Here is a 22,619-nt window from a genome sequence, read left to right as displayed (position 1 = left end):
CTGCTGGAAGAGAGTCTGAGATCCAGGATGAGCTTTGAGTGGCAGTTCTACAGGCCCACAGAGGGGATGTATGGTTCCCTTGGAAACAGCTGCAGACCTGTGACTGAAGCACCAGTGCTGAGATAGAAGAATAGGGCTTGATTTGGATGCCTGGAAGCACTTGGGCCGCTGAAAGAACAGACTTGCTTTGCCCCAGCAAAACTATTCTCCTTGCTGAATAACCCCCTGCCTCTGTAACACGTTTCAAACAGATCATCCAGCAACATAAGAACTATATGCTTCTGTTTAAGGTCTGCTCATGCAATGACTAGAAAAATGTATTTGAAGCCAAAGTGGCCCTGATGTTAAATTATTTGACCAAGGACATTTGGGCTCATTTGCAGCCATTTTTGGGCAATGCATAGTCTACATTAATTTGTACTTTTGTGAGATATTTTTGGATATATTGTGTTCCACTGAGCGAAAGCCCTATATTTTCTATGTGGGGAAGATATTTATAATAATTGTAGATAATGCATCAATAGGTTTTGCAATTCTGATGTAGATCATGGGCGGCACGAATGCTACTTTTTCTTCATATGCATAGCTTGTGCTAAAACATAAGCATTGGCTTGTTAGGCAGCTAAAGGTCCCTGTAGCTCAGCATTTTGTTTCCAAAAGTGGCTAGCCGTATGCCCCTGGGAAGCTTGATGAAGATAGCCATCCCCTCATTGGGGTGACTTGCCTCTAAACATGGAGTTCCCATTTTCAGTTATTATGGCTGGTAGCTACAACCATATTCTACTATTTGCTCTTAACCACACCTGACCATTGTGTGGTTTTAATAACAATAATTCTTGTTAAAAAATTAATTTGCCTGTTACATTTCCCCCCCCCACTCCAGACTTTTATTTCCAGTTAAATAACTCAGTCATTTGCTTACCTATCCAGGAGTATTTGGCTGTGCTTGTGTAATCCCATCATTTTTAAAAAACAAACTGGTAAGGTGCACTTTCCAGTTCTACTCCTCTAAGAATAGCTTTATATTTTATCCTGAGTTTCAGTTACATGGAAACTTGTACATGTGAACTTATTTAGAAAACTAAAAAAACAAGGGAAAGAGCAGCAGCACAAAGCTATTCACTTGCCAAGGAAAACTTCTGGACACAGTAACATGCTTCATGTGGTCTGCAGAGCAAAGGTGCTCAGAAACTGCAGATAGGTAATTTGAGAGAAAGCTGTGGACAATATGTAAAGAAACCCTTTGTTTCAATTCCTACCTTGGTCAGGCTGCCATTGGGTGGTCCTGAGAAAAAACGTGCTTAGACTTACCTCCTCAGCTCGAACATGGAAAAATCTGTGTCCTACTCCTTCTATTTATCCTATAAACACACTTTGTTCACAGCCCTTACCCATAGAAATAGGCCTGGTTCTAAATAAAAATAAACATGTAGCTTCACATAGCTCAGTAAAGGTAGGTAAAGGTAAAGAACCCCTGGATGGTAAAGTCCAATCAAAGGTGACTATGGGGTGCAGGGCTTTATCTCACTTTCTGGTCAAGAGAGCCGGCATTTGTCCACAGACAGCTTTCTGGGTCATGTGGCCAGCATGACTAAACCACTTCTAGTGCAACAGAACACAGTGATGGAAGCTAGAGCGCACGGAAACGCCGTTTACCTTCCCGCCACAGTGGTACCTATTTATCTACTTGCACTGGCATGCTTTTGAACTGCTAGGTTGGCAGGAGCTGGGACAGAGCAATGGGAGCTCACCCTGTCGGGCGGATTCATACCGCTGACCTTCCGATCGGCAAGCCCTTGGCTCAGTGTTTTAGACCACAGCACCACCCTCTCCCTCAATAGCACTGCTTCTTTTAGGGCTTCCCTCTGTTGCATTTTCTCCTCCTCCATAGTTTCAGCATTTTCTGAATCCTCCATCAGTGCCTCTTGGTAGAACCTATTCCAACGCATGTGTTTTGTGTGCTTCCAAAGGAAACTAAGTGATCTAAGTAATGTTGCTTTGCAGTCAGTGTCAAGATCAGATCTAGTATGCTATAACTTATCCATTGATTGGCAGGGAGACGAAGATGATGAAAATGCTAGGCCTCTCGCTGAGTCACTGCTTCTGGCCATTGCGGATTTGCTCTTTTGTCCAGAATTCACTGTCCAGAGCCACCGAAAGAACAATGTGGTGAGTTCAATAATTTGATTTTGTTCTATCCTGACGGGTTAAGGCTGCAGCTCAATAATACTTAGTAGACATGATTAGGATTGCACTGTGAGTTTTGAATAAAGCCCTGCTTAGAATGTTAACAGAAAATATCCACACCTATAGGCCCCAATTCAGCACAGAGCTAGGCATGCTTACCCAACAGGTTTGCCTAACTCTGTGTTGGATGTAGGGCATAGTATGCTTCTCCATGAGTTTGTATTTCATTTGCAAGTAGCATGGTGAACATAGTGCATTTAACATTAGACTGATGACCCAAAATTTGATGAACCCATAAAAATCATAATTGTGAATCTTTCAGATATCTGTTTCTTTTAAATTACGTTTCGGTTTCTGATCCTTTGGCACACCCTGCAATAATATCCAAAAGATTGTTTTTACATTTCTTTCCTTGTCCTTTCTTTCCTTTGTCATATTTTAGCATATTTAAGTAGTAACTCATCTTGAGGCTATTTGGTAACAGGCATGCATAATATGCAATAATTAAATACTGTTAGCAAGGACTTTTTTAAAAATAAAAATGGATGGGTGACTTTGGGCTCTGTGGAAGAGCCTTGGTACAATATGTGTAGCCTGTGGTTTCTTTTGATGGCAAGGGTTCTTGCACAGACCTCTTCGCGTTGGGTGGAAATTACTCTTGTCATAGTGCGTCATTCTAAGGGCCTCCAGCAATATTGAAGAGCTGTTGACTGCAGAATAGTGACTCATGTGTGGGAAAATTAGTGTGACTAATGCTGAATCTACCCCCTGTGCCTTCCTATTTGGTGGGGTGTGCTTGAAAATAGTTTTCTACATGGCTAGCCTCTGAACACCTGCTGTAACTAGAGATGGGTGAATCAGTTTAACATGCCAGTCTCTCATACATTCATAAATCCATTATATTTACTCATTAATCTGTGATTTTTTTAAAAAAATAGACTACCAAAATACAATACTGTAAGTGCATTTCTAAATGGGTTTTTTTTATCCCAAAATATGCTTTTTACACATTTCATATACTTTCAATTCAAGAACTAGGTCATGAAATTCATAGAAGTGCAAATTTAAATATACAATTATTTCCTTACCAGCGCATATTTGTGCCATTTGCTTAAAATGCATACTGGATGAAATTGCCCTCCATCCTCAGCTATAGCAACCCACCACCCTGCAAAGGCTAGCACCAGTTATTGTGTTCAGGAATCTACACTGGATTAAAAACCAAGTTGGTTGTAGGGGTTCGAGAGCACCACATGATCCTTCTGCCTCTCTTGCCCACTACCACTGCATGATGCTTTCAAGCTGCAGAGGAGTAAGTGATGTAAATAGAGTCTGACTATTTGGCCTGTTCTGTCAAATTAGGAAGCTTTTCTCTTTCATGACAGTTTTGAGCTGTTCTTGGAAAAACTAAATTGGAGCAGCCTGGTACAAACTGTCCAAGGAGTGTTGCTGGCGGAGTGTTGTGGTATTGTTGAGTGAACCTTTAACTGGGTTGCTGACACTGTCCCCATTACTGCATCTCGGCCATTGTGATCATTGCACCATCTTGCTTCTTGCATTGGCGTTCTAATTAAGGGAAGGTTAGCTCGGCAGAAGTATCCTTTAGCTTGCTGGACACATTTTCTGCCATGCTCGTTTTTTAATTCTACTGACTGAACTTACATCTGAGAGAGATTTTTAAAAGCTCTGAGTGACTAACAACAACAACAACAACAACAACACAACTTAGGTATTTGATTATTTGCCTTCAGTGAAATGTTGGCTCCATGGGGAGATTGCAGCTGTTGTATTGATCTTAAAAGTTGTACTCCTCTTACAGAAGGTGATGCTCTGCACAATTGTGCCTTAGCAGGCAGGCAGAGTTGGCTGCCACTCCAGCCATTCAAACTGTTGTCCTGTCTCTGTGTTGGGATGTGTCAGATTGACCGTTATATAGTGGAAATTCTGAGGCATTGGGCAAGAGTTGTAAATGCCACTCCGTGTGTGCCTGGGAAAGGATAGCACAGAACTTTCTTAATTAAAGCACCGGAATGATTTGTTTTAATGATGCCAGATGCCCTTAATTTGAGCACGTTAATCTGAGGCCCCTTTTGCCTCAGCTGCTCCTGAAAAGTAAAATAAAACGCCACTGTATTCAATGGCTGCTTGTTTCCATAAAAGTGGTCCCAGTGATTTGTTTGTGGCACAGAATAGAGCGTGTTGCTGCCAAAAAAACAATACTGGGAAAATAAGAGAAGGGCAAAGTAGTCAACCTTAATAAAGCTGGTTACAAAGGAAAAGCTGCTTAAATTTATAACTGTTTTCAGTGTGTGCTGTGGGAAGGGGGTCTTCATGTGAGTAATGATTTATTGGCCTCGAAAAGCTCACGCCGAAAAAAGACAGCAAGAATATGGATGAACTAGTATTGGAATGTGCCCTTTTCTGTATAGAAGAGCTATTAGTGGCTAACTATACTATTGTGGGATCTGTTTGCTACTAAACACGTCTGAGACTACCTGATTTGTCCTGGATGATAGTCCAGAATGCAAGACTAGAAATAACAGAGTCTTGTGGCATCATTTCTTGGACCATAAGCTTTTTTGGACCTGATGCCACCTTCCCAGGTGCATGACGTGCTCATCCAAACAGAAGATTGAAAATAGCCACACATTTTCAGTTCTATTCAACGGAATCATCCCATTAGCACAAGGACTTCCTCCTGCACAATAGGGCTTCCCTCTCACCACACACCCCTGTGCCCCCCTCATCTCCTTTGTGGGTGTGATTGTGGGTGCCAGGGGCACATGGGGAAAGGAAGCCCTGTGGTACTAATGAAACAACTCTGCCTCTCTATATTGTAAACTAATATAAATGCATACATCATCAGTTCCTGCAAAAACAAAACATAACATGGCTGTGTGTTGCGATGTGTGTCATTCAAGACTGGAAGTGAATTTTGTTTGTTCTGCATTTTTCAGTGACTTCACTTACGCCTGCTGGGCTAATATGCAGATTGGAACATGACTATGTTTTGGATTTCATGCTTTCCAAGTTTTGCAATACGGTTCTTGGCTCAAAACCGTACCAAAATTTGTTAACATGTGTTTTAGGATAAAATACGATTAGAAATTTACTCATTGGCATGAACTGTGGGAGGAATTCAATCTTGGGCTATTACAGTTGTTTTGTCAATGCAAACATTTCAGCTTGCCAGATAGAATGTGTTGTTTTTGGGGTTCTCCCAACCCCCACCTCCCCGAGCCAATTTTGAATGAGAGGGAGGAAAGAGGAGAAGCCCTATTGTACAAGTGGAAGTCCTTGTGCAGGCTTCTGATGGGATTCATTAGTTAAATCCTGCTTTGTGTATTTACCGTAAATACCTAGGTCATGTGGCCAGTCATGCTGCAAACCAGAGCAGTGCATGGAAACGCCGTTTACCCTCCCATCAAAGCGATACCTATTTATCTACTTGCACTTCGTGCTTTCAAACTGTTAGGTTGGCAGGAGCAGGGACCGAGCAACGGGAGCTCACCCCATCGCAGGGATTAGAACTGCCGACCTTCTGATCAGCGAGCCCTAGGCTCTGTGGTTTAACCTACAGCGCCACCTATTTTATAAATACCTATTTTGTGATAAATATGTATTTAATTATGTAACTGAATTCATGATATTTTTGTATGGATTTAAAAAACTTTGGAAAAGGGCAGACAACAGACTTCTGAACAAACACATAGTAAATCAGCACCAACTGGAAATAGACTGATTGGTCTATCCCTAGTAGCCCTATATCACTTCTCTGCTGCTTGAACCTCTCAGATCCTCTTAATCTATATAAAAGAGAACCTTGGCATAAGGAGGTATTTACCCAGATCTTGGTTATCCTGGCCATTCATTCAGCTGGAAGATTCAGCAGGAGCCTCTGCTAGTAAAAAGACAAAGTAAATCCCACTTCCAATTTGCATGAGTATCTTTAATCTCCTGACTTCTTTTCCAGGACACAGCTGAGGATATCCATGCAATTGACAGCTGTGAATACATCTGGGAGGCTGGTGTTGGGTTTGCTCACTCCCCACAGCCCAGCTACAACCATGATTTGAACAGGTAAGAACATCAAAAAATACTCCAGAAGAGACAAAAGCAGAGCTGGCAGGATGATTGGCACTATACAGAAATGTGAGCATCTCAATAGGCTTTTCTTTGTAGGAGCGAAAGCTAGGTGCTAATAACCTTATGGTATTGAAGACTAGGACTAAAGGCATTTTAAGAATCTTAATTTCATATATGGGGAGGTGTTTTCCCCCCCTATTCAAGTCTGCATTCTAGATGGTCTCTGATAGAATATGAAAACCAAGGCATCATCGATATATGAAGTTGCACAAGCTAACAGTGCTAATGCAAAGGCTACATCGGGCATTGCATTTTATTTCCCGCCGTCACTGTTTTGCTTAGATGGGCTCCATGGAATAGGGCCAAACAAAAGACACAATGCTAATAGCTACTTATTGTGAATTGGGAGAATGCCTATGTGGCCTGTGGCTCCTGATGGCTAAAGGAATAGCGCTCCTAGAAAAAGCATATATTTGATAAGAGAGAAAAAACTACTCATTGACCACTTACAAATGCCAACATGAAGAAAAATGCATTTAGTACCGGTAATGTATATTAAGCTGGTGGTTGGTGAAAGGTTGCTCAGTTGACATTGTAACAGAGAATCCGAAACTACCCCTCCATTAGCTTCCCCCCCCTGCATTCCTTACAGCCTCAGGCAACTGGGATTTTATTGCTGTTGTGTTTTTCAGGACAGAGCTCCTGAAGCTCCTGCTGACTTGTTTCTCAGAGGTCATGTACCTGCCTCCCTCCTCAGATAGCAGCACGAATCCCTGGGTCCAGTTTTTCTGCTCCACGGAGAATAGGTGAGAGGTAGCTGACTGTATGTGGTGGATACTTTGGAGCAATATAGTTTAATCAAAATCTGTTAGCCTAAGAAGTTCTATAGCAGGCACCCCCAAACTCGGCCCTCCAGATGTTTTGGGACTACAATGCTCATCATCCCTGACCACTGGTCCTGTTAGCTAGGGATGATGGGAGTTGTAGTCCCAAAACATCTGGAGGGCTGAGTTTGGGGGTGCCTGTTCTATAGACATGGTATCTCTCTTCTGCATGTCAACCCCCCCCCCCCTTTGTGGGTGTTTCACTATATCTGCCTTAAGGATATTATCCACACTTGCCTAGGTTTATTTACAACTCACACACGTTGCCCAAATAGGTGATATATTCTACGCCTCGTACTGGAAGTTGAAGTTTACTGTACTCTAATTTCTGAAGTACTGTATAAGAAAGTAGACCGGGTGGACTTTCTATATTGGTTTCCAATTGTGGCTTCAAATATTCTTGACCACTGTACCTTGTTGGTTATACCTGGATTGATTGCTGGTGAATGCCTGCCCTCTGGTGTCCATCTCTTGCAGTCTTCTGCCTTTCAAAAGGCTTAAGCGCCGACTCTAGAATATGACTGGATTTATCCAACCAACACTCCTGAGCTGAGTGGTATCGCTTTTCTTTTGCTACATCAGTTGATGTGATAAAATGAGTTGCTGGCAGCTTTTTTTTATGCCTGCCTTTGCAGATGATTCAAAATGGTGTTTTTTTATTCTTAGTACTGTGGTGGAGCAAGCTCCAGTGACAGTGCTATTTCTGTCCCCATGTAATGGAAGGGAACAAGTGCCAAGTGTGTAAGTAAGTCTTGTGCCACTTAAAAAAAGACTTAGTCATGCACACAAAGCAGTGTTGGAGAGGAAGAGTGTGTAGCATCAGAGAATTAGAACAAAACAAAAGGCAGCCCTTCGTTGTCTACGAAAGAGGTAGTTTTGTTGATGTCCGCTTCTTTCCCCACTGCCCTTAAAAAAAGAGAGAGAGAGAGCAATAAGAGCATTTCACTGCCTGTTACCATGGCAGGAGGAACGTCTCTCTAAAGCAGGAAAACGAATAAACTCCTTTACGCTCATAAAATTGCATGGTATATGAGTGGGTGCTGTTTTTTATTGTCTGTTGTAAATTGCTTTGAGAAAATGTTTTTTTAAAAAAGGGATAGGGTATGTTTTAATTGCATATTGCTAGTGATGTCACAAGCACTTTGCCCAACTATTTTATAAAGTAGAAGGTTGGTATGATAGCGGCACTTAAGTAGGGATGAAATAATATTTTATTTTTATTACAGCTGTGGCACTGTGGGTTAAACCACTGAGCCTAGGGCTTGCCAATCAGAAGGTCGGCAGTTCGAATCCTCACAACGGGGTGAGCTCCCGTTGCTCGGTCCCTGCTCCTGCAGTTCGAAAGCATGTCAAAGTGCAAGTAGATACAGTGGTACCTCGACTACCGAACAATTCGACTTCCGAAGGTTTCGACTTCCGAAGTCGACAACCCCGGAAGTCTTTTTGTCACACGCGCGTTATGCGCCTTTGCAGAAGCAACGCTTCGACTACCGAAGACTTCGACTTACGCAGATGGCCGCGGAATGGATCGTCTTCGTAAGTCGAAGTACCACTGTAAATAGGTACCGCTCCAAGCGGAAAGGTAAATGGCATTTCCGTATGCTGCTCTGGTTCACCAGAAGTGGCTTTGTCATGCTGGCCACATGACCTGGAAGCTGTACGCCGGCTCCCTCGGCCAATAACGCGAGATGAGCACCGCAACCCCAGAGTCAGTCACGACTGGACCTAATGGTCGGGGGTCCCTTTACCTTTACCTATGGGTTATAATGGTTCAATTCAAGTTTATGTTGACACACTTATGGAATAATGCTTCATTTATCTAGATGGCTAGGAAGAATACAGTGGTACCTCGGTTTACAAACAGTCCCGTTTACGAATGCCTCCGTTTACGAACGCCGCGGACCTGGAAGTGTTTACATCCGGGTTCCACGGCGTCGGATGCCCAGAAGCGCTCTATCGGCACTTCGCACATGCGCAGAAGCGTGCCTTCGGGGAGTGAATGCCTCCGTTTACGAATGCCTCCGTGGAACGAATCGCGTTCGTAAACCGAGGTTCCACTGTAATCTAAAATATCAGACGATGCCTCAGAGTAAGTGTCTTTCCCCCCCCTTTCACTGATCCATGCTGTCCCTGAGGCATACAGGTTTCTACCCTTTCACATAGTAGCGAATCAATGCTAACAGAATGCACACCTTATAGAAAGTATGGCTGCCTTTGGAAAGCTTTGAAGAGTTTTTCATCGCCGGTGCAACTTCTTGAGCATGTTGGATCCTCTTCTAGGCATGCGCTTCCACTGTTCACTTCCCTCTTGAATATCGTCTGTGCTTATGATCCAGTGGGCTATGGGATCCCATATAACCACTTACTCTTCTCGGACTATCGTGAACCCCTGGTGGAGCAGGCTGCCCAAGTCTTGATAGTCACCCTGGACTATGACACTTCCACCAGCTCCAGCCCCACAGTAGATGGAACTACCACTGGAACAGTCATGGATGATGCTGATGTGAGTTGCTCCCAGGTTTAGCTGTGTTTCTTCTACTGAGGGGAGGATGGCTTCCATTTCTAGAGAAGTTCGTGGGAACACACTCATTTATTTTATTTATAAAATTGATACACCTCAAAGAGTAACTCTCCAGCTGGAATTTTTTGTGTTCCCGTGTTCTGTATTTTCTGTATGTGTCTATCATGAGACCAGTCTCAAAAATTGCCCAGACTCACACAGGAGTCTTTTTGGTCAGGCTGAAGGGCCTGAAGTAGTTTTTTTTGGGGGGGGGGAGACAGTTTTGTTGCAGATGAGCATGGGGAGAGAGTTTGTATGCAACATGTAGTTTGGGTTTTGGGAGAAGATCAGGTGGTGTCTTTGAGCAAACAGGTAAATTGATTTGTCCCTGTCAAAAAGCCCAATAAATTCACAAAGGGAAGTTCAAAAACTAATATGTATATATCATAAATTCACCACAATGTGTAGCGGGATGACTGACTTCCACTGACGTTTGAGTAGTCTGCCCTCTCTCAGTAGTGCATACTTCAATATAGTGCTGTTTTCTAGAGTCCAGCTGGGTTTTTAAAAACCTCTTTTCAACCTGTCTTTTGCTAAGAGACAATTGTAGTAATTGTGGTAAATCTGAGACATGAACTCCCCATCATCCTAAGAGCTTAGTGGTGCGTTTGTTTCTCCTTAATACTGAACTAACTTCTTCTGAATCCCTGACCTGAATTAATGTGCATACTAACTAACTCGTTTCAGGGCATTTCACACACTGCGGTTGTAGCAAACGTGATTGTTTTGGTTTCACTCTGCTTTTATCCCATGCTCGCTCTCAAAATGAGCAGAGGTGAAAGAATCACTCTAGCCCTTCCTTTTCTTGCTCAGGTGAAGGAGCTAACTGGTCTTTATTGGAGGGGAAGGTCATCTTTGTACTAAAACACTCCTTTTGAGCCAAACTGATGCTCAGTCTTCAAATCTGGGAATGCTTTCAGCTGTCTGTCCCTACATACTTTGTACTAAGAATGATCTGAAAAGTATTGCAGTTCATACTGTTCTGTAGGGCAAACTGAAACCCCAATGTCATTAGTGTTGAAAGGAAATCAGCTTTGGAGGTGGGGGAAGGGGGAGGGCTTATGCCTTTCCCCTTTACAGTCATTCCCCCCCCCCCCAAACCAAATCACACATCCTCCATTGTTCCTCCCCTGTGCGGCCCTGGGGATGTCAGGGAGGGAATTGCTTCTAGCTCCCTTCAGGAGTGTGATTTGGAATGGGGGGGGGAAATGGCCTGAGGAAAAAGGGGTGAAAACTAAAACAACCCCACTGAGAAGTTGCTCTTCTTAAATAGTGTTGGGGCTTGCATGTGCATGTAACATGTAGCTTGCCCCTGAATATAAGAGTCAGAATTTGAAATTGTTGGGTGTTAGCAGAGGTAATCCATTTTATAGGAAAATTACTGCAAGCCTTCTAACTTTGCAGAGCTTTCCACTCCAAGCAGAAATCTTTGTGTGACAATTAAAACCTTGCATGCTATCAATAGTAGTATTGGGAACCACTTCCTATTTTTGTGTGCAAGTCAATTTTTTAGAGTTAATAGCATTCCCTATATAATAAGTAAAGTAAGTAGCCTAGTCTATAGATGCTAAGCATTGACTTTGGGCAGCAGCACTACTGTATGTTGCATCCTCAAAATGGAAGGTGTATCACTTGGCTTGCTGCTAAATTCTATGAATGGAAGCACTTTTGTACCAAATCCTGTTCTGTGTATCACTGATCCCTAACCGAGTGAATTTGTCAAATAAATATTAGAATTTTCTGACAATTTGGTGAAAATGTCAGCTGCCGGAGAATGCAAATAACTTTTTATATGCCCTTAATTACCAATGCAAATGCTGAGATGTGCTATCTCAACTTCCTTTTAATGCAGCCTCCGGGACCAGACAACCTGTTTGTCAATTACCTGTCCAGGATACACAGAGAAGAGGTATTGTGCCATATTCTTCTTTTGACTACTTACTGGGCTAGCCTTGAGCCTATTTACATTATCTTTGTTGACAGGACTTGTTTATTCCATTTACATTATCTTTTTTTTGGAAGGATTTTCAATTCATTCTGAAAGGAGTGGCCCGTCTACTCTCCAACCCACTGGTCCAAACCTACCTGCCAAACTCTACCAAGAAGATTCAGTTCCACCAGGAGCTCCTGGTTCTCTTCTGGAAACTCTGTGATTTCAACAAGGTGCACATCTGTTGGGTCTGCCAAAGAATCAAGAGGGGGAGAGATCTGTGCCTGCTGAAAGCAAGCAATTGAATAAGGGAATATTAGTGATAGCAACTAGGGATGTGTGTGTTACCTAGTTGGCAGTTCTCCTCTTTCCCCTGACCTCCTTCCCCCTTGGCTGGTTTAGCACTGAAAGATGCAGGAATGGGGAATCACTGAAGGGAAAATATACTGATTAGCATCGTTCTTTCATTAACTGGTGACTATGTGGGACCTTATACGTAATCCTTGCTAATACTGCTGGTTTGCTTGCATCTGGTTGGACTTGCAGAGATCAGCATAGGTGTCAACCCAATCCTTATGTGAGTTTCAGGTTCCAGATATGCTGAATCAGCACACCTGACACTTGAGAAGCCTCCAACAGAAAGCAGCCTATAAGGGGGAAAACAGGAAATTTTAGTGCCAGATGTTTGCTGATTTCCTCACATAATAAACTGTTTGCAGAGCATGCTTTTCATTATTCAATCAAGACATTTAACATGAAAATAAATGTGGGATTATCAGTGCAAATCCTGCCATGTCTATTTAGAAGAGAGACTCATTGAGTTACTAGGACTCGCTCCTTAACCTTTTTGTGCTGCAATGCAGTCAGCAGAAAGCAGAGTTCTAAAACATTAAGCAAGTGAAAAACTAGCAGGCACTTCTGAACTTGTTGGTTTGTATGCTATCCCTCCTCTTTGATGCATCTTCATAGGAAGCATCAGCTTCTTTCAGTTGGGCCACTGGGCCGTGGCTGGACCTGTAAAGTAGATAAACTGTGTAAAGGCGTTCAAGTCTTTATCTTTCCCTTTCAGAAATTTCTCTTCTTTGTGCTGAAGAGTAGCGATGTCTTAGATATCCTGGTGCCAATTCTCTCCTTCCTGAACGATGCCAGAGCAGATCAGTGTAAGTTTGGTCTTGTCTGTTCTCAGAACTCAGGCTGATAAGGCTTGCTTCTGCATTCATTGTGATTGCTTGTGCAGTCACAGATACTGGAAATAACTTCAGTTGGGTCCAGTTCAACTGAAGTGGTTGTGCCTAGAGAGTATGTGAGCCTGGAGATGCTGGGGATTAAAACTGCATGCAGCGCAGACGTTCTACCACTGAGCTGTGGCACTTTTCCCTGTGAAACTGCTTGGGTGTCAACAGTGAAATGGGTCTATTTGATCATAAGTTTCTTTTGGACCATTGCACTGAACAGTAGTAGAGTTGATGTGCAGGAGATTCTTCTACAAAATTATTTGCGTTATCTCTGTTACAGTGGTACCTCTGGTTATGTACTTAATTCATTCTGGAGGTCCATTCTTAACCTGAAACTGTTCTTAACCTGAGGTACCACTTTAGCTAAAGGGATCTCCTGCTGCTGCCGCACGGTTTCTGTTCTCATCCTGAGGTAAAGCAGAGTCTGTAACCCGAAGTGTTTGTAACCTGAAGCGTTTGTAACCCGAGATACCACTGTAGTTGATTGAACGTCAACACTGTTCTTCTTTTTACAGCGCGAGTTGGGCTTATGCATATCGGTGTCTTCATCCTACTGCTGCTGAGTGGAGAGAGAAATTTTGGGGTTCGGCTGAACAAGCCGTACTCCGTACGAGTACCAATGGATATCCCTGTATTTACAGGGACACACGCGGATCTCCTAATCATTGTGAGTGTCGCAGTTGCCAGCCATGCCTGTGGGTCATCCACACTTCCCTTTTCCCAAGGAAAACCCACAGTTTAATGCTGAATTAGAACAAACGGCAATTGGGTTTTCCATGGATTGTTATCTATTCCAATTTAGCACTAAAGAGCCGGGTTTTCTGGGGGAAAGCGGCAGAGAAAACAGACCACCGCTCAGAACCATGCCTAGAAAACGCAGGACGAGTGGAAGTGTATATGAGCCCCGTGTCTTGCTAATAAGAAGTGTTGTATTTTAGGAGAAATGGGCAGGAATTTTGTGAACTGCTTCATGGTCGACTTAAAGAATTTCACATGCTACATTTGTCCTTCAGTGGTGGGAAAAGCCAGCACAGGAGTAACATGATAATTCTGTCTGCACCTGTTCATTGCCACTTTCATTCTGTGTTCCAGGTCTTTCATAAGATCATCACCAGTGGGCACCAGAGGCTGCAGCCCCTCTTTGACTGCCTCCTTACTATCATTGTGAATGGTGAGCTGCCAGAGTGAACTGCATTGCAACGCTTGCTTAGTTATGGAGATTTATGTTTAAATCAACAAACTCCCCACAAAAGAAACCTTTGGTACTATAATAGTCCAGCAGCGTTTCTCTCTACGTCTGAAGGAGCAGACAGCTGCTGGTATCCTGCAAAACAGATTGTTGGGTTTTGGCATGTGGTGGAGCTAACCTTCCCTTCCCTCCTCTGTGTCCCCTTAAATCAACTTCATGGCGAGAGAAGAGGGAGGGGAAGTTATGTTGTGCAGCCAAAAGAGCTTGCGCTAGTCGTGGAACTGTTTAGTTGGATGCCACCCAATATATGCAGATGTTATTTCTGGAAATCTTCATTCTAGTTCCTTAAACTCAGTCGGAGAAGACCATTGTGAGTGCTCTCGTTTGAGACACATCCTACGGTAATTTGTGTCAATCTGTACAATAAGCATCAAAGTAATTTTATGTGGAGCTGGAGAAATGGCGCAATACCGTCTCCACTGCAGTAGATGGCATTAGCTTCCTTCCGTAACAATATGCAGTGACTTAGAATCAAGATTTGTTTCATATTAAAGGAAACCTGTAGAATTTTTTGGAGCTGCCTTTTTCATAAATGACTTAATTTTTCTTTACTAGCTCTTGTATCCTGCACCTTTGTTACAGGATTTTGTTCCAAATACCATTTTAACAAATTTTAAAAACACAATAAGAGTATCTTAAAGGCTAAAGTAGTGTCTGATCAGATTTCCTTTATTTTACAAGGCCCCATATGGAGCACATATCTCCTAATTCTGAAGGTAACAGCTATGGAACCCTGTGTAACGAGGCACTGCAATTTGCCTTTCCCTTTATGGAACATACATGTTGTTGTTGTTTAGTCGTTTAGTCGTGTCCGACTCTTCGTGACCCCATGGACCATAGCACGCCAGGCACTCCTGTCTTGCACTGCCTCCCGCAGTTTGGTCAAACTCATGTTCGTAGTTTCGAGAACACTGTCCAACCATCTTGTCCTCTGTCGTCCCCTTCTCCTAGTGCCCTCAATCTTTCCCAACATCAGGGTCTTTTCCAAGGATTCTTCTCTTCTCATGAGGTGGCCAAAGTATTGGAGCCTCAGCTTCACGATCTGTCCTTCCAGGGAGCACTCAGGGCTGATTCCCTTAAGAATGGATAGGTTTGATCTTCTAGCAGTCCATGGGACTCTCAAGAGTCTCCTCCAGCACCATAATTCAAAAGCGTCAATTCTTCGACGATCAGCCTTCTTTATGGTCCAGCTCTCACTTCCATACATCGCTACTGGGAAAACCATAGCTTTAACTATACGGACCTTTGTCGGCAAAGTGATGTCTCTGCTTTTTAAGATGCTGTCTAGGTTTGTCATTGCTTTTCTCCCAAGAAGCAGGCGTCTTTTAATTTCGTGACTGCTGTCACCATCTGCAGTGATCAAGGAGCCCAAGAAAGTAAAATCTCTCACTGCCTCCATTTCTTCCCCTTCTATTTGCCAGGAGGTGATGGGACCAGTGGCCATGATCTTGGTTTTTTTGATGTTGAGCTTCAGACCATATTTTGCGCTCTCCTCTTTCACCCTCATTAAAAGGTTCTTTAATTCCTCCTCGCTTTCTGCCATCAAGGTTGTGTCATCTGCATATCTGAGGTTGTTGATATTTCTTCCGGCAATCTTAATTCCGGCTTGGGATTCATCTAGTCCAGCCTTTCGCATGATGAATTCTGCATATAAGTTAAATAAGCAGGGAGACAATATACAACCTTGTCGTACTCCTTTCCCAATTTTGAACCAATCAGTTGTTCCATATCCAGTTCTAACTGTAGCTTCTTGTCCCACATAGAGATTTCTCAGGAGACAGATGAGGTGATCAGGCACTCCCATTTCTTTAAGAACTTGCCATAGTTTGCTGTGGTCGACACAGTCAAAGGCTTTTGCATAGTCAATGAAGCAGAAGTAGACGTTTTTCTGGAACTCTCTAGCTTTCTCCATAATCCAGCGCATGTTTGCTATTTGGTCTCTGGTTCCTCTGCCCTTTCGAAATCCAGCTTGCACTTCTGGGAGTTCTCGGTCCACATACTGCCTAAGCCTGCCTTGTAGAATTTTAAGCATAACCTTGCTAGCGTGTGAAATGAGTGCAATTGTGCGGTAGTTGGAGCATTCTTTGGCACTGCCCTTCTTTGGAATCGGGATGTAGACTGATCTTTTCCAATCCTCTGGCCATTGCTGAGTTTTCCAAACTTGCTGGCATATTGGGTGTAGCACCTTAACAGCATCATCTTTTAAAATTTTAAATAGTTCAGCTGGAATATCATCACTTCCACTGGCCTTGTTATTAGCAATGCTTTCTAAGGCCCATTTGACTTCACTCTCCAAGATGTCTGGCTCAAGGTCAGCAACCACACTACCTGGGGTGTATGAGACCTCCATATCTTTCTGGTATAATTCCTCTGTGTATTCTTGCCACCTCTTCTTGATGTCTTCTGCTTCTGTTAGGTCCTTACCACTTTTGTCCTTGATTATGGTAATCTTTGTACGAAATGTTCCTTTCATATCTCCAATTTTCTTGAACAGATCTCTGGTTTTCCCCATTCTATTGTTTTCCTCTATTTCTTTGCATTGCTCATTTAAGAAGACCCTCTTGTCTCTCCTTGCTGTTTTTTGGAAATCTGCATTCAGTTTCCTGTATCTTTCCCTATCTCCCTTGCATTTTGCTTGCCTCCTCTCCTCCGCTATTTGTAAGGCCTCGTTGGACAGCCATTTTGCTTTCTTGCATTTCCTTTTCCTTGGGATGGTTTTCGTTGCTGCCTCCTGTATGATGTTACGAGCCTCCATCCATAGTTCTTCAGGCACTCTGTCCACCAAATCTAAATCCTTACATATCTCTGTCCACCAAATCTAAATCCTTACATCCTTACATTTTATGTATGGAACATACATAAAACCCCTAAACTAGTTTTCAAGATATGAGGCAAACTTCAACAAAGTTTCCTGCTTCACCTTTTCCTAGAATTAGATGTAAACTTCTTTATTTTTATTTAAGGTTTTACATTGCTCCCTGTTACAACTGTGACCCAAACATCACAAAAGACTGAGTGAACTAGTAAATAGGTGCCTCCCCAAAATTCACCCCTACTGTGAAGCCTTTGGCTTAATCCTCACGCCCTGCAGTAATTTAGGATGTATGATAACATTTGTTCACATCCATCCTTTGCTGTCTTTACCTGCCCCATGATCCTTCCCCACTGTTAAAATTTAGATACTTCTCTCTCTTCTCTCTCTCTCTCTCTGTTAAAGTGCCATGTATGCCGAAGATAAGCAATCATATAGGAATTACTGTCACCCTAATTTTCTTTTCCCCTTCTTCCAGTATCTCCGTACTTGAAGTCTCTTTCCATGGTAGCTGCTAACAAACTGCTGCACTTGTTGGAAGCTTTTTCAACCACCTGGTTCCTCTTCTCCACTGTCCAGAACCACCACCTTGTCTTCTTTTTGCTGGAAGTTTTCAATAATATCATTCAATATCAGTTTGATGGTGAGTAGCTGCTAAACAATAAGCCGGCCCCATACCCCTTTCTGATTACTTATGCCAAGAATGAAGAAAATGTATTACTCTAACTATAGTAATAATAAAAAGTGTTGTCGCCCCCCCCCCACCCCCACAGTGGCGACTAGACATTTTGTTTTGGCACCCACAACCCAGGTTCCAGAAGCCATTTGACTCCCAGCTTTTCTATCCCAGTTTCTAATACTGCTTTTGATCCTTGTCACTATAGCTTCCATTTTATGCACTGGGCACCAAGGCTGAGAGCAGTGACTAGGCCAAAGTCTCAGTAAGTTGGTAGCCAAGTAAGAAAGCAAATTCAAGTCCAGATCCTGCATGCTGCTCACTAGGCTTCCACTTCCTTCTGCTCTGTTATTGATCTTTAGTCATTTCTTAGCATTGCCAATTGGGTACCCTGTTGAAATTTCTCCTGAGAAAATACCCAAGCACTCATAGTCCTATTGCTGCTGACAATTCCATGTGCTCTTCATTGTGCCAAAGACTTTGTCCTGCCCTAGCTGATGTAGAGTAAGTGTCTTGGTAGGGAGTAAACAACCCAAGAACTGTGATTTTGCTTTGTGGACGAGATCTTGCGCGGTCAGGCGGAGACCCCCCAAACCCCAGATGACGTTCTAAATCTAGGGGATTAAAATTGGCCTGCAATGTAAGCATTAATTTTTTGGGAGTGGAGGGTGGGAAAGCTCTGGAGCCGCCGACTGCTTCCCAGGTATGTCTCGCCTTCTGCTGTGGGCACTGGATGGTTACCTCCTCCTACCTGGCCAATCCCACCCTGGCAACACCTCCCCTGGCCAGATTGGATGACTGGCTGTGTGGGTGGGTGGAGACCACAGGTATCCAGCCCGGGAAGGTGGTGCCAGCCTCCGAACTGCTGGGGGCTGCTTGAGGCTCCCAGGGTGCTACGCATGACCGTGCAAAATGCACACCCCTTTTATATGGGGAACGGTCATTGTTCCTAGAGGTAAGATAGAAGAAAGTAAGGAAAGATGTTCTTGATACAGGACTGTAAGTAGCATACAGCCTCCCAGGCTTATTTGTAGGTCTTTTTCACTCCCCACACCCTGCAAATAAAATTACTTAATCGTGGTTTTTTCTCCCTTCTGCTGCTGTGATTTCCTAGGCAATTCCAACTTGGTCTATGCCATTATCCGCAAGCGAAATGTGTTCCATCAGCTGGCCAATCTGCCTACTGACTTGCAGTCCATTCAGAGAGCTTTGCAGCGCAAAAAGAAAGCTCCCGAACCTATATCTCGCACCAACTCTCAAGACGGAGTGTCCATGGAAGGATCTCGACCAGCTGCACCTGCTGAGCCTGGGACACTAAAGGCCAGCTTGGTAGCAACTCCATGTCAGTCTAACCTTTATTGTTGTATAGTTGCTTAAATAAATTGTAAGTTCAATTCAAGATAATGAATTGGATCAATCTTTGATGTCTTTCCTGATGACAAAGATCATTTAGGGAAATAACTTAAGCTCCATGTTATGAAATGGCTTTGTCAGCCAGGATATTGCCATAGAACCCTCATTTGAACTGGGCTGTTTTGTAGCTGCCCACAAATGATCAAATGTTCAATTCTTGGTTTCCTAGTCTCTAAGCTTAATTCAATTATCGGGGAACTTGCCTACCCCACCCCCCATCATAGTTCTCCTTTTTCTAGAAAGAGGTGCTTTCTGCTCTGGAAAGAGTGGTGGGAAATTATGTAACAATATTTATATAACATTAAAGTTACCGATAAAATCAGATGTTAGCCTTAAAAATTTCAAAACAAAACCAACAGTTAAAAATATACGTTATAAAATACGATTGCATGTGTTACTGGAAATCTCCCTTGGACAAAGGGCTCCCTTGGACAAAGGGCTCCCTTGGACAAAATAAGACTCCAGCCAAGAATATCAGAGCAAAACAGCAGCCAGTAGGTTTGGTCTTTATTAAAGAAAACTACTGTCGCGATGGGCCCCACCTGCAACAAGGTGAAGCAAGATGGAGACCCAGAACAAAAGAGAACCTCCACTTTTATCAGTTTTCCCATCACCAAGAAACACCCCCAAAATACATCATTCCTACATCACAGCTATATAATCAATACCTCACAAAAAGGGAGGGTTCAAGGTTCAAGGTAGAAATCTGAGCACCTTTGACACCTCTCCTAGTCCTCCTAACAGTTTCCTAAGAGTTGATCACTGTCTTTTGTTCGGAGGAGTCTTCCATTGTGAATGAGATGGCTAGCAGTCTGGCACCATTGATGGGGAAATATCCAGTTGGCAGAGCCTGTGTAGTAAGGCTTAGAGGATTATGGCTCCCAAGTCCCCCTTTCGATAGTCATGTGGAAATGTGTGTGTGTGAGATTCAGTGGGGTGGGGTGGGGAAATTCCTACAACAGCATGTTAAAACGAATGTCACATGTATATGTCTTGATATGTCGGTTTAAACATAAGCAAGAAGAACGTACTTAACAGAAAGGCAAGTAGTGGGAGTTGTGACATTTAGTCTAAGTTATATTGTTGACCGCCTCCGAGCCTTGCTTGGTTTCCTCTTAATGCTGTCTTCCAAATTCAGGTATTGACAAGCTCACCGAGAAAGCCCAGGTGTCTGAGGATGGGACGATGCGCTCCCTGGAGCCAGAGTCTGCACAGTCTGCAGCGCAAGGCAGCCCCCCTGGTGTAATCAGTGATACAGAATCTTGGAGTGCGGTACGACTACATGTTGCTCTTGGGCTTGGACACATTCTGATTATTATTGTCTAAACTTGCATAGCTAGTACAGTACTGTAGTTGTAATACGGGTACTGTACTGAATAACAGCATCTGGGGTAGGGGTTCTCAAACTATGGTCCTACAACCATGAGCTTCATTCCGATGGTGTGTCTACGGATTTGCGGTTGAAGAGGAGAGACTGCACATCCATCTTCTTAAACATTCTTAATGATATCTAATGGTATTGTTGTTGCGCCTATTATTTCTCATGTTGTATTTTATTGTACAAGAAAAAGCGGTGGATTCTCCTTTGTGGAGCTTTTAAAGCAGAGGTTGGGTGGCCATTGGTCATGGATGATCTAGCTGAGATGCCTGTATTGCAGGGGATTTTACTAGATGACCGTTGGGGGTACCTTTCAACTCTACAATTCTATGATTGCATTATAATTTGAATTCCATAGAATTAAAATTTTAATACCGCTTATAAGAAATAAAAGAAATAATGAAAACACCATTTAGAAAACCATCTAGCATAGCACATTACAATTTCTACAGCAGGCAGAAAAATCATTAAGTGGTCCATTAAATCTCTCGGCCATTTTCAAGTGGTCTGGGGAAGGTGCAGGAAGGGGGAGTTTAGGATCCACTGATCTAGTGCTATCCTTGATGCAGTTCAAGGACATTGTTGCCCTTGGCATTAAATCCACTAAAGCACATTTGGTAAAGTGCTTGTGTGTGTGTAGAAAATGAGGTGATTCAAAATGGGTTTCTTACATATTGCAGTTAGGAGTCTGCATTTTTCTCATCTACAAAGAAGCTGGTGGCATTTCAGATCCATACTTTAAACCTGAGTAATTCTTTTATCAGCGGGACAAATCTAGCAAGTATCTCCATTTGACACATTGTTGTGTAGATCGTATAGAATTATGCTGCAATAACCTCTTAAAATGTCAGCTTTGTGGACATTTGCTGATGACGGGGTTAAGGTTCTCATGCTCTGGGGGTGGAGGAGGGCATGAACAGGGGCCCCAAACAGGTATTTTCATGGATTTATTTGTGGAAACTTTATTGGGGGTGTCCGTGAATCTACATACCATAAAGTTAATGTGCCTGTAAATAATGCTGGATTGTGTTATCACTATATGGTGACAATAAATAAATCCTGGAGGCAAAAAAAGATAGAGACTCAGGTCATCTTGTACCTTGTTTGCTTCCAGATAAGCAGCATTGCACTTCTGTTGGTTTAGAGCTCAGTGTAGTGTTTCCACAGATGAAGGGTATCAGTGAGGAGTTTTTGCAACTGCCCACTTACACGTACTTGGAAGTGGATGCTACACTACAGCTTTGTCCTGTAGAGGTGCTTTTATTGAGGCTTAAGTGTAGAGTGGCCTTATGTCCAGCACAAAGGCCCTACACAGGAGCTGAAGGTCTCCTAGTAACAAATTTGGTTCAGTATAGTCAGTGAACATCCATGATGCATGTTAAGACACAGCTGCTAGATTTCTTGACCTTAGAGGTGAAGAATACAAGCCCCTGGTCAAGGGAGGTGGGGACTGCCCACACCATCTAAGGCAGAAAGTGGGGATGCTGCGCCAGCTCACAGACTGGCACTGGGAAGAGGCCTGGATTGGGTCCGTTTCTATAACAGTAGCAGGGCTAGCTCAGGATCTACTGGATCCTGTGCCAGCTCAGCTCTCTCCCCCTACCCACCCACCCCATGCCCTGTTTCTAGAATTTCTGCTGCCTTCCGCTTGTAGGATTACCACCAGCAATAGATTCCGCTCACAGTTTTGGGTACTTCTTGCTGGTTGAGCTCCTCCTCTGGAAGAGGCCAGCAGACTTTTGCAGGCCTGGGTGGAGGGACCTCTCTACCTCATCCAAACCCTCTTCAGCACAGCAAATCAGGGGCATTGATTGCTCTGCCCATCTGGAATGGTTAACCTCCAAAGGTGAAAAACTGCAGTAAAAAACCCAGAGTTAATGAAAAGGAATGTGTTGGGGAAATTTGCATTTGCAAATTGTCAGGCAGCATTAGTCAGGCAGTAGTGTGGTGCAGATAAGTTGTTAAGGGATATGGTTGTGTCCCTTTTCCTCAGGAATCATTGCAGCCCCGGCGAGAACGACGGCGTCTGTCCAGTGCATCCTCTGTTGGGCAGTGGAATCCAACTCCTGAATGGGTGAGAGGAGTCTGTGCTCCATGATTCCTTTTCCTCGCACTCCCTATTGATTCAGCAGGAGCTGAACTGGGGCTGCTCCTAGTCAGTTAAAGTAAACAGGCGGTGATTAAGTAAAATGCTATGTGCATTAGAGCA

General features: G+C 43.3%; 1 protein-coding gene across 2 annotated transcripts in view; it reads left to right on the top strand.

The window, feature by feature from the left end:
- HID1 (HID1 domain containing) overlaps window positions 1–22,619 on the top strand; it is a 44,536-nt gene that overhangs the window by 15,433 nt on the left and 6,484 nt on the right. For both annotated transcript variants that reach the window (XM_035104414.3, XM_088661531.1), the window contains exons 4-16: window positions 2,056–2,169; window positions 6,161–6,267; window positions 6,966–7,079; window positions 9,438–9,660; window positions 11,570–11,626; window positions 11,740–11,880; window positions 12,717–12,807; window positions 13,398–13,549; window positions 13,975–14,053; window positions 17,422–17,586; window positions 18,734–18,961; window positions 20,171–20,304; window positions 22,404–22,484. In XM_035104414.3, the coding sequence (XP_034960305.1) occupies window positions 2,056–2,169; window positions 6,161–6,267; window positions 6,966–7,079; window positions 9,438–9,660; window positions 11,570–11,626; window positions 11,740–11,880; window positions 12,717–12,807; window positions 13,398–13,549; window positions 13,975–14,053; window positions 17,422–17,586; window positions 18,734–18,961; window positions 20,171–20,304; window positions 22,404–22,484 (1,686 nt within the window). The remainder of the gene's footprint in view (window positions 1–2,055; window positions 2,170–6,160; window positions 6,268–6,965; window positions 7,080–9,437; window positions 9,661–11,569; window positions 11,627–11,739; window positions 11,881–12,716; window positions 12,808–13,397; window positions 13,550–13,974; window positions 14,054–17,421; window positions 17,587–18,733; window positions 18,962–20,170; window positions 20,305–22,403; window positions 22,485–22,619) is intronic.

This window comes from Zootoca vivipara, chromosome 2 (genome assembly GCF_965207765.1).
Source record: "Zootoca vivipara chromosome 2, rZooViv2.hap1.1, whole genome shotgun sequence".
NCBI classification, from domain to species: domain Eukaryota; kingdom Metazoa; phylum Chordata; class Lepidosauria; order Squamata; family Lacertidae; genus Zootoca; species Zootoca vivipara.
The sequence above is the reverse complement of the archived record's forward strand: the minus strand, read 5'-3'. Positions and strand labels throughout refer to the sequence as shown.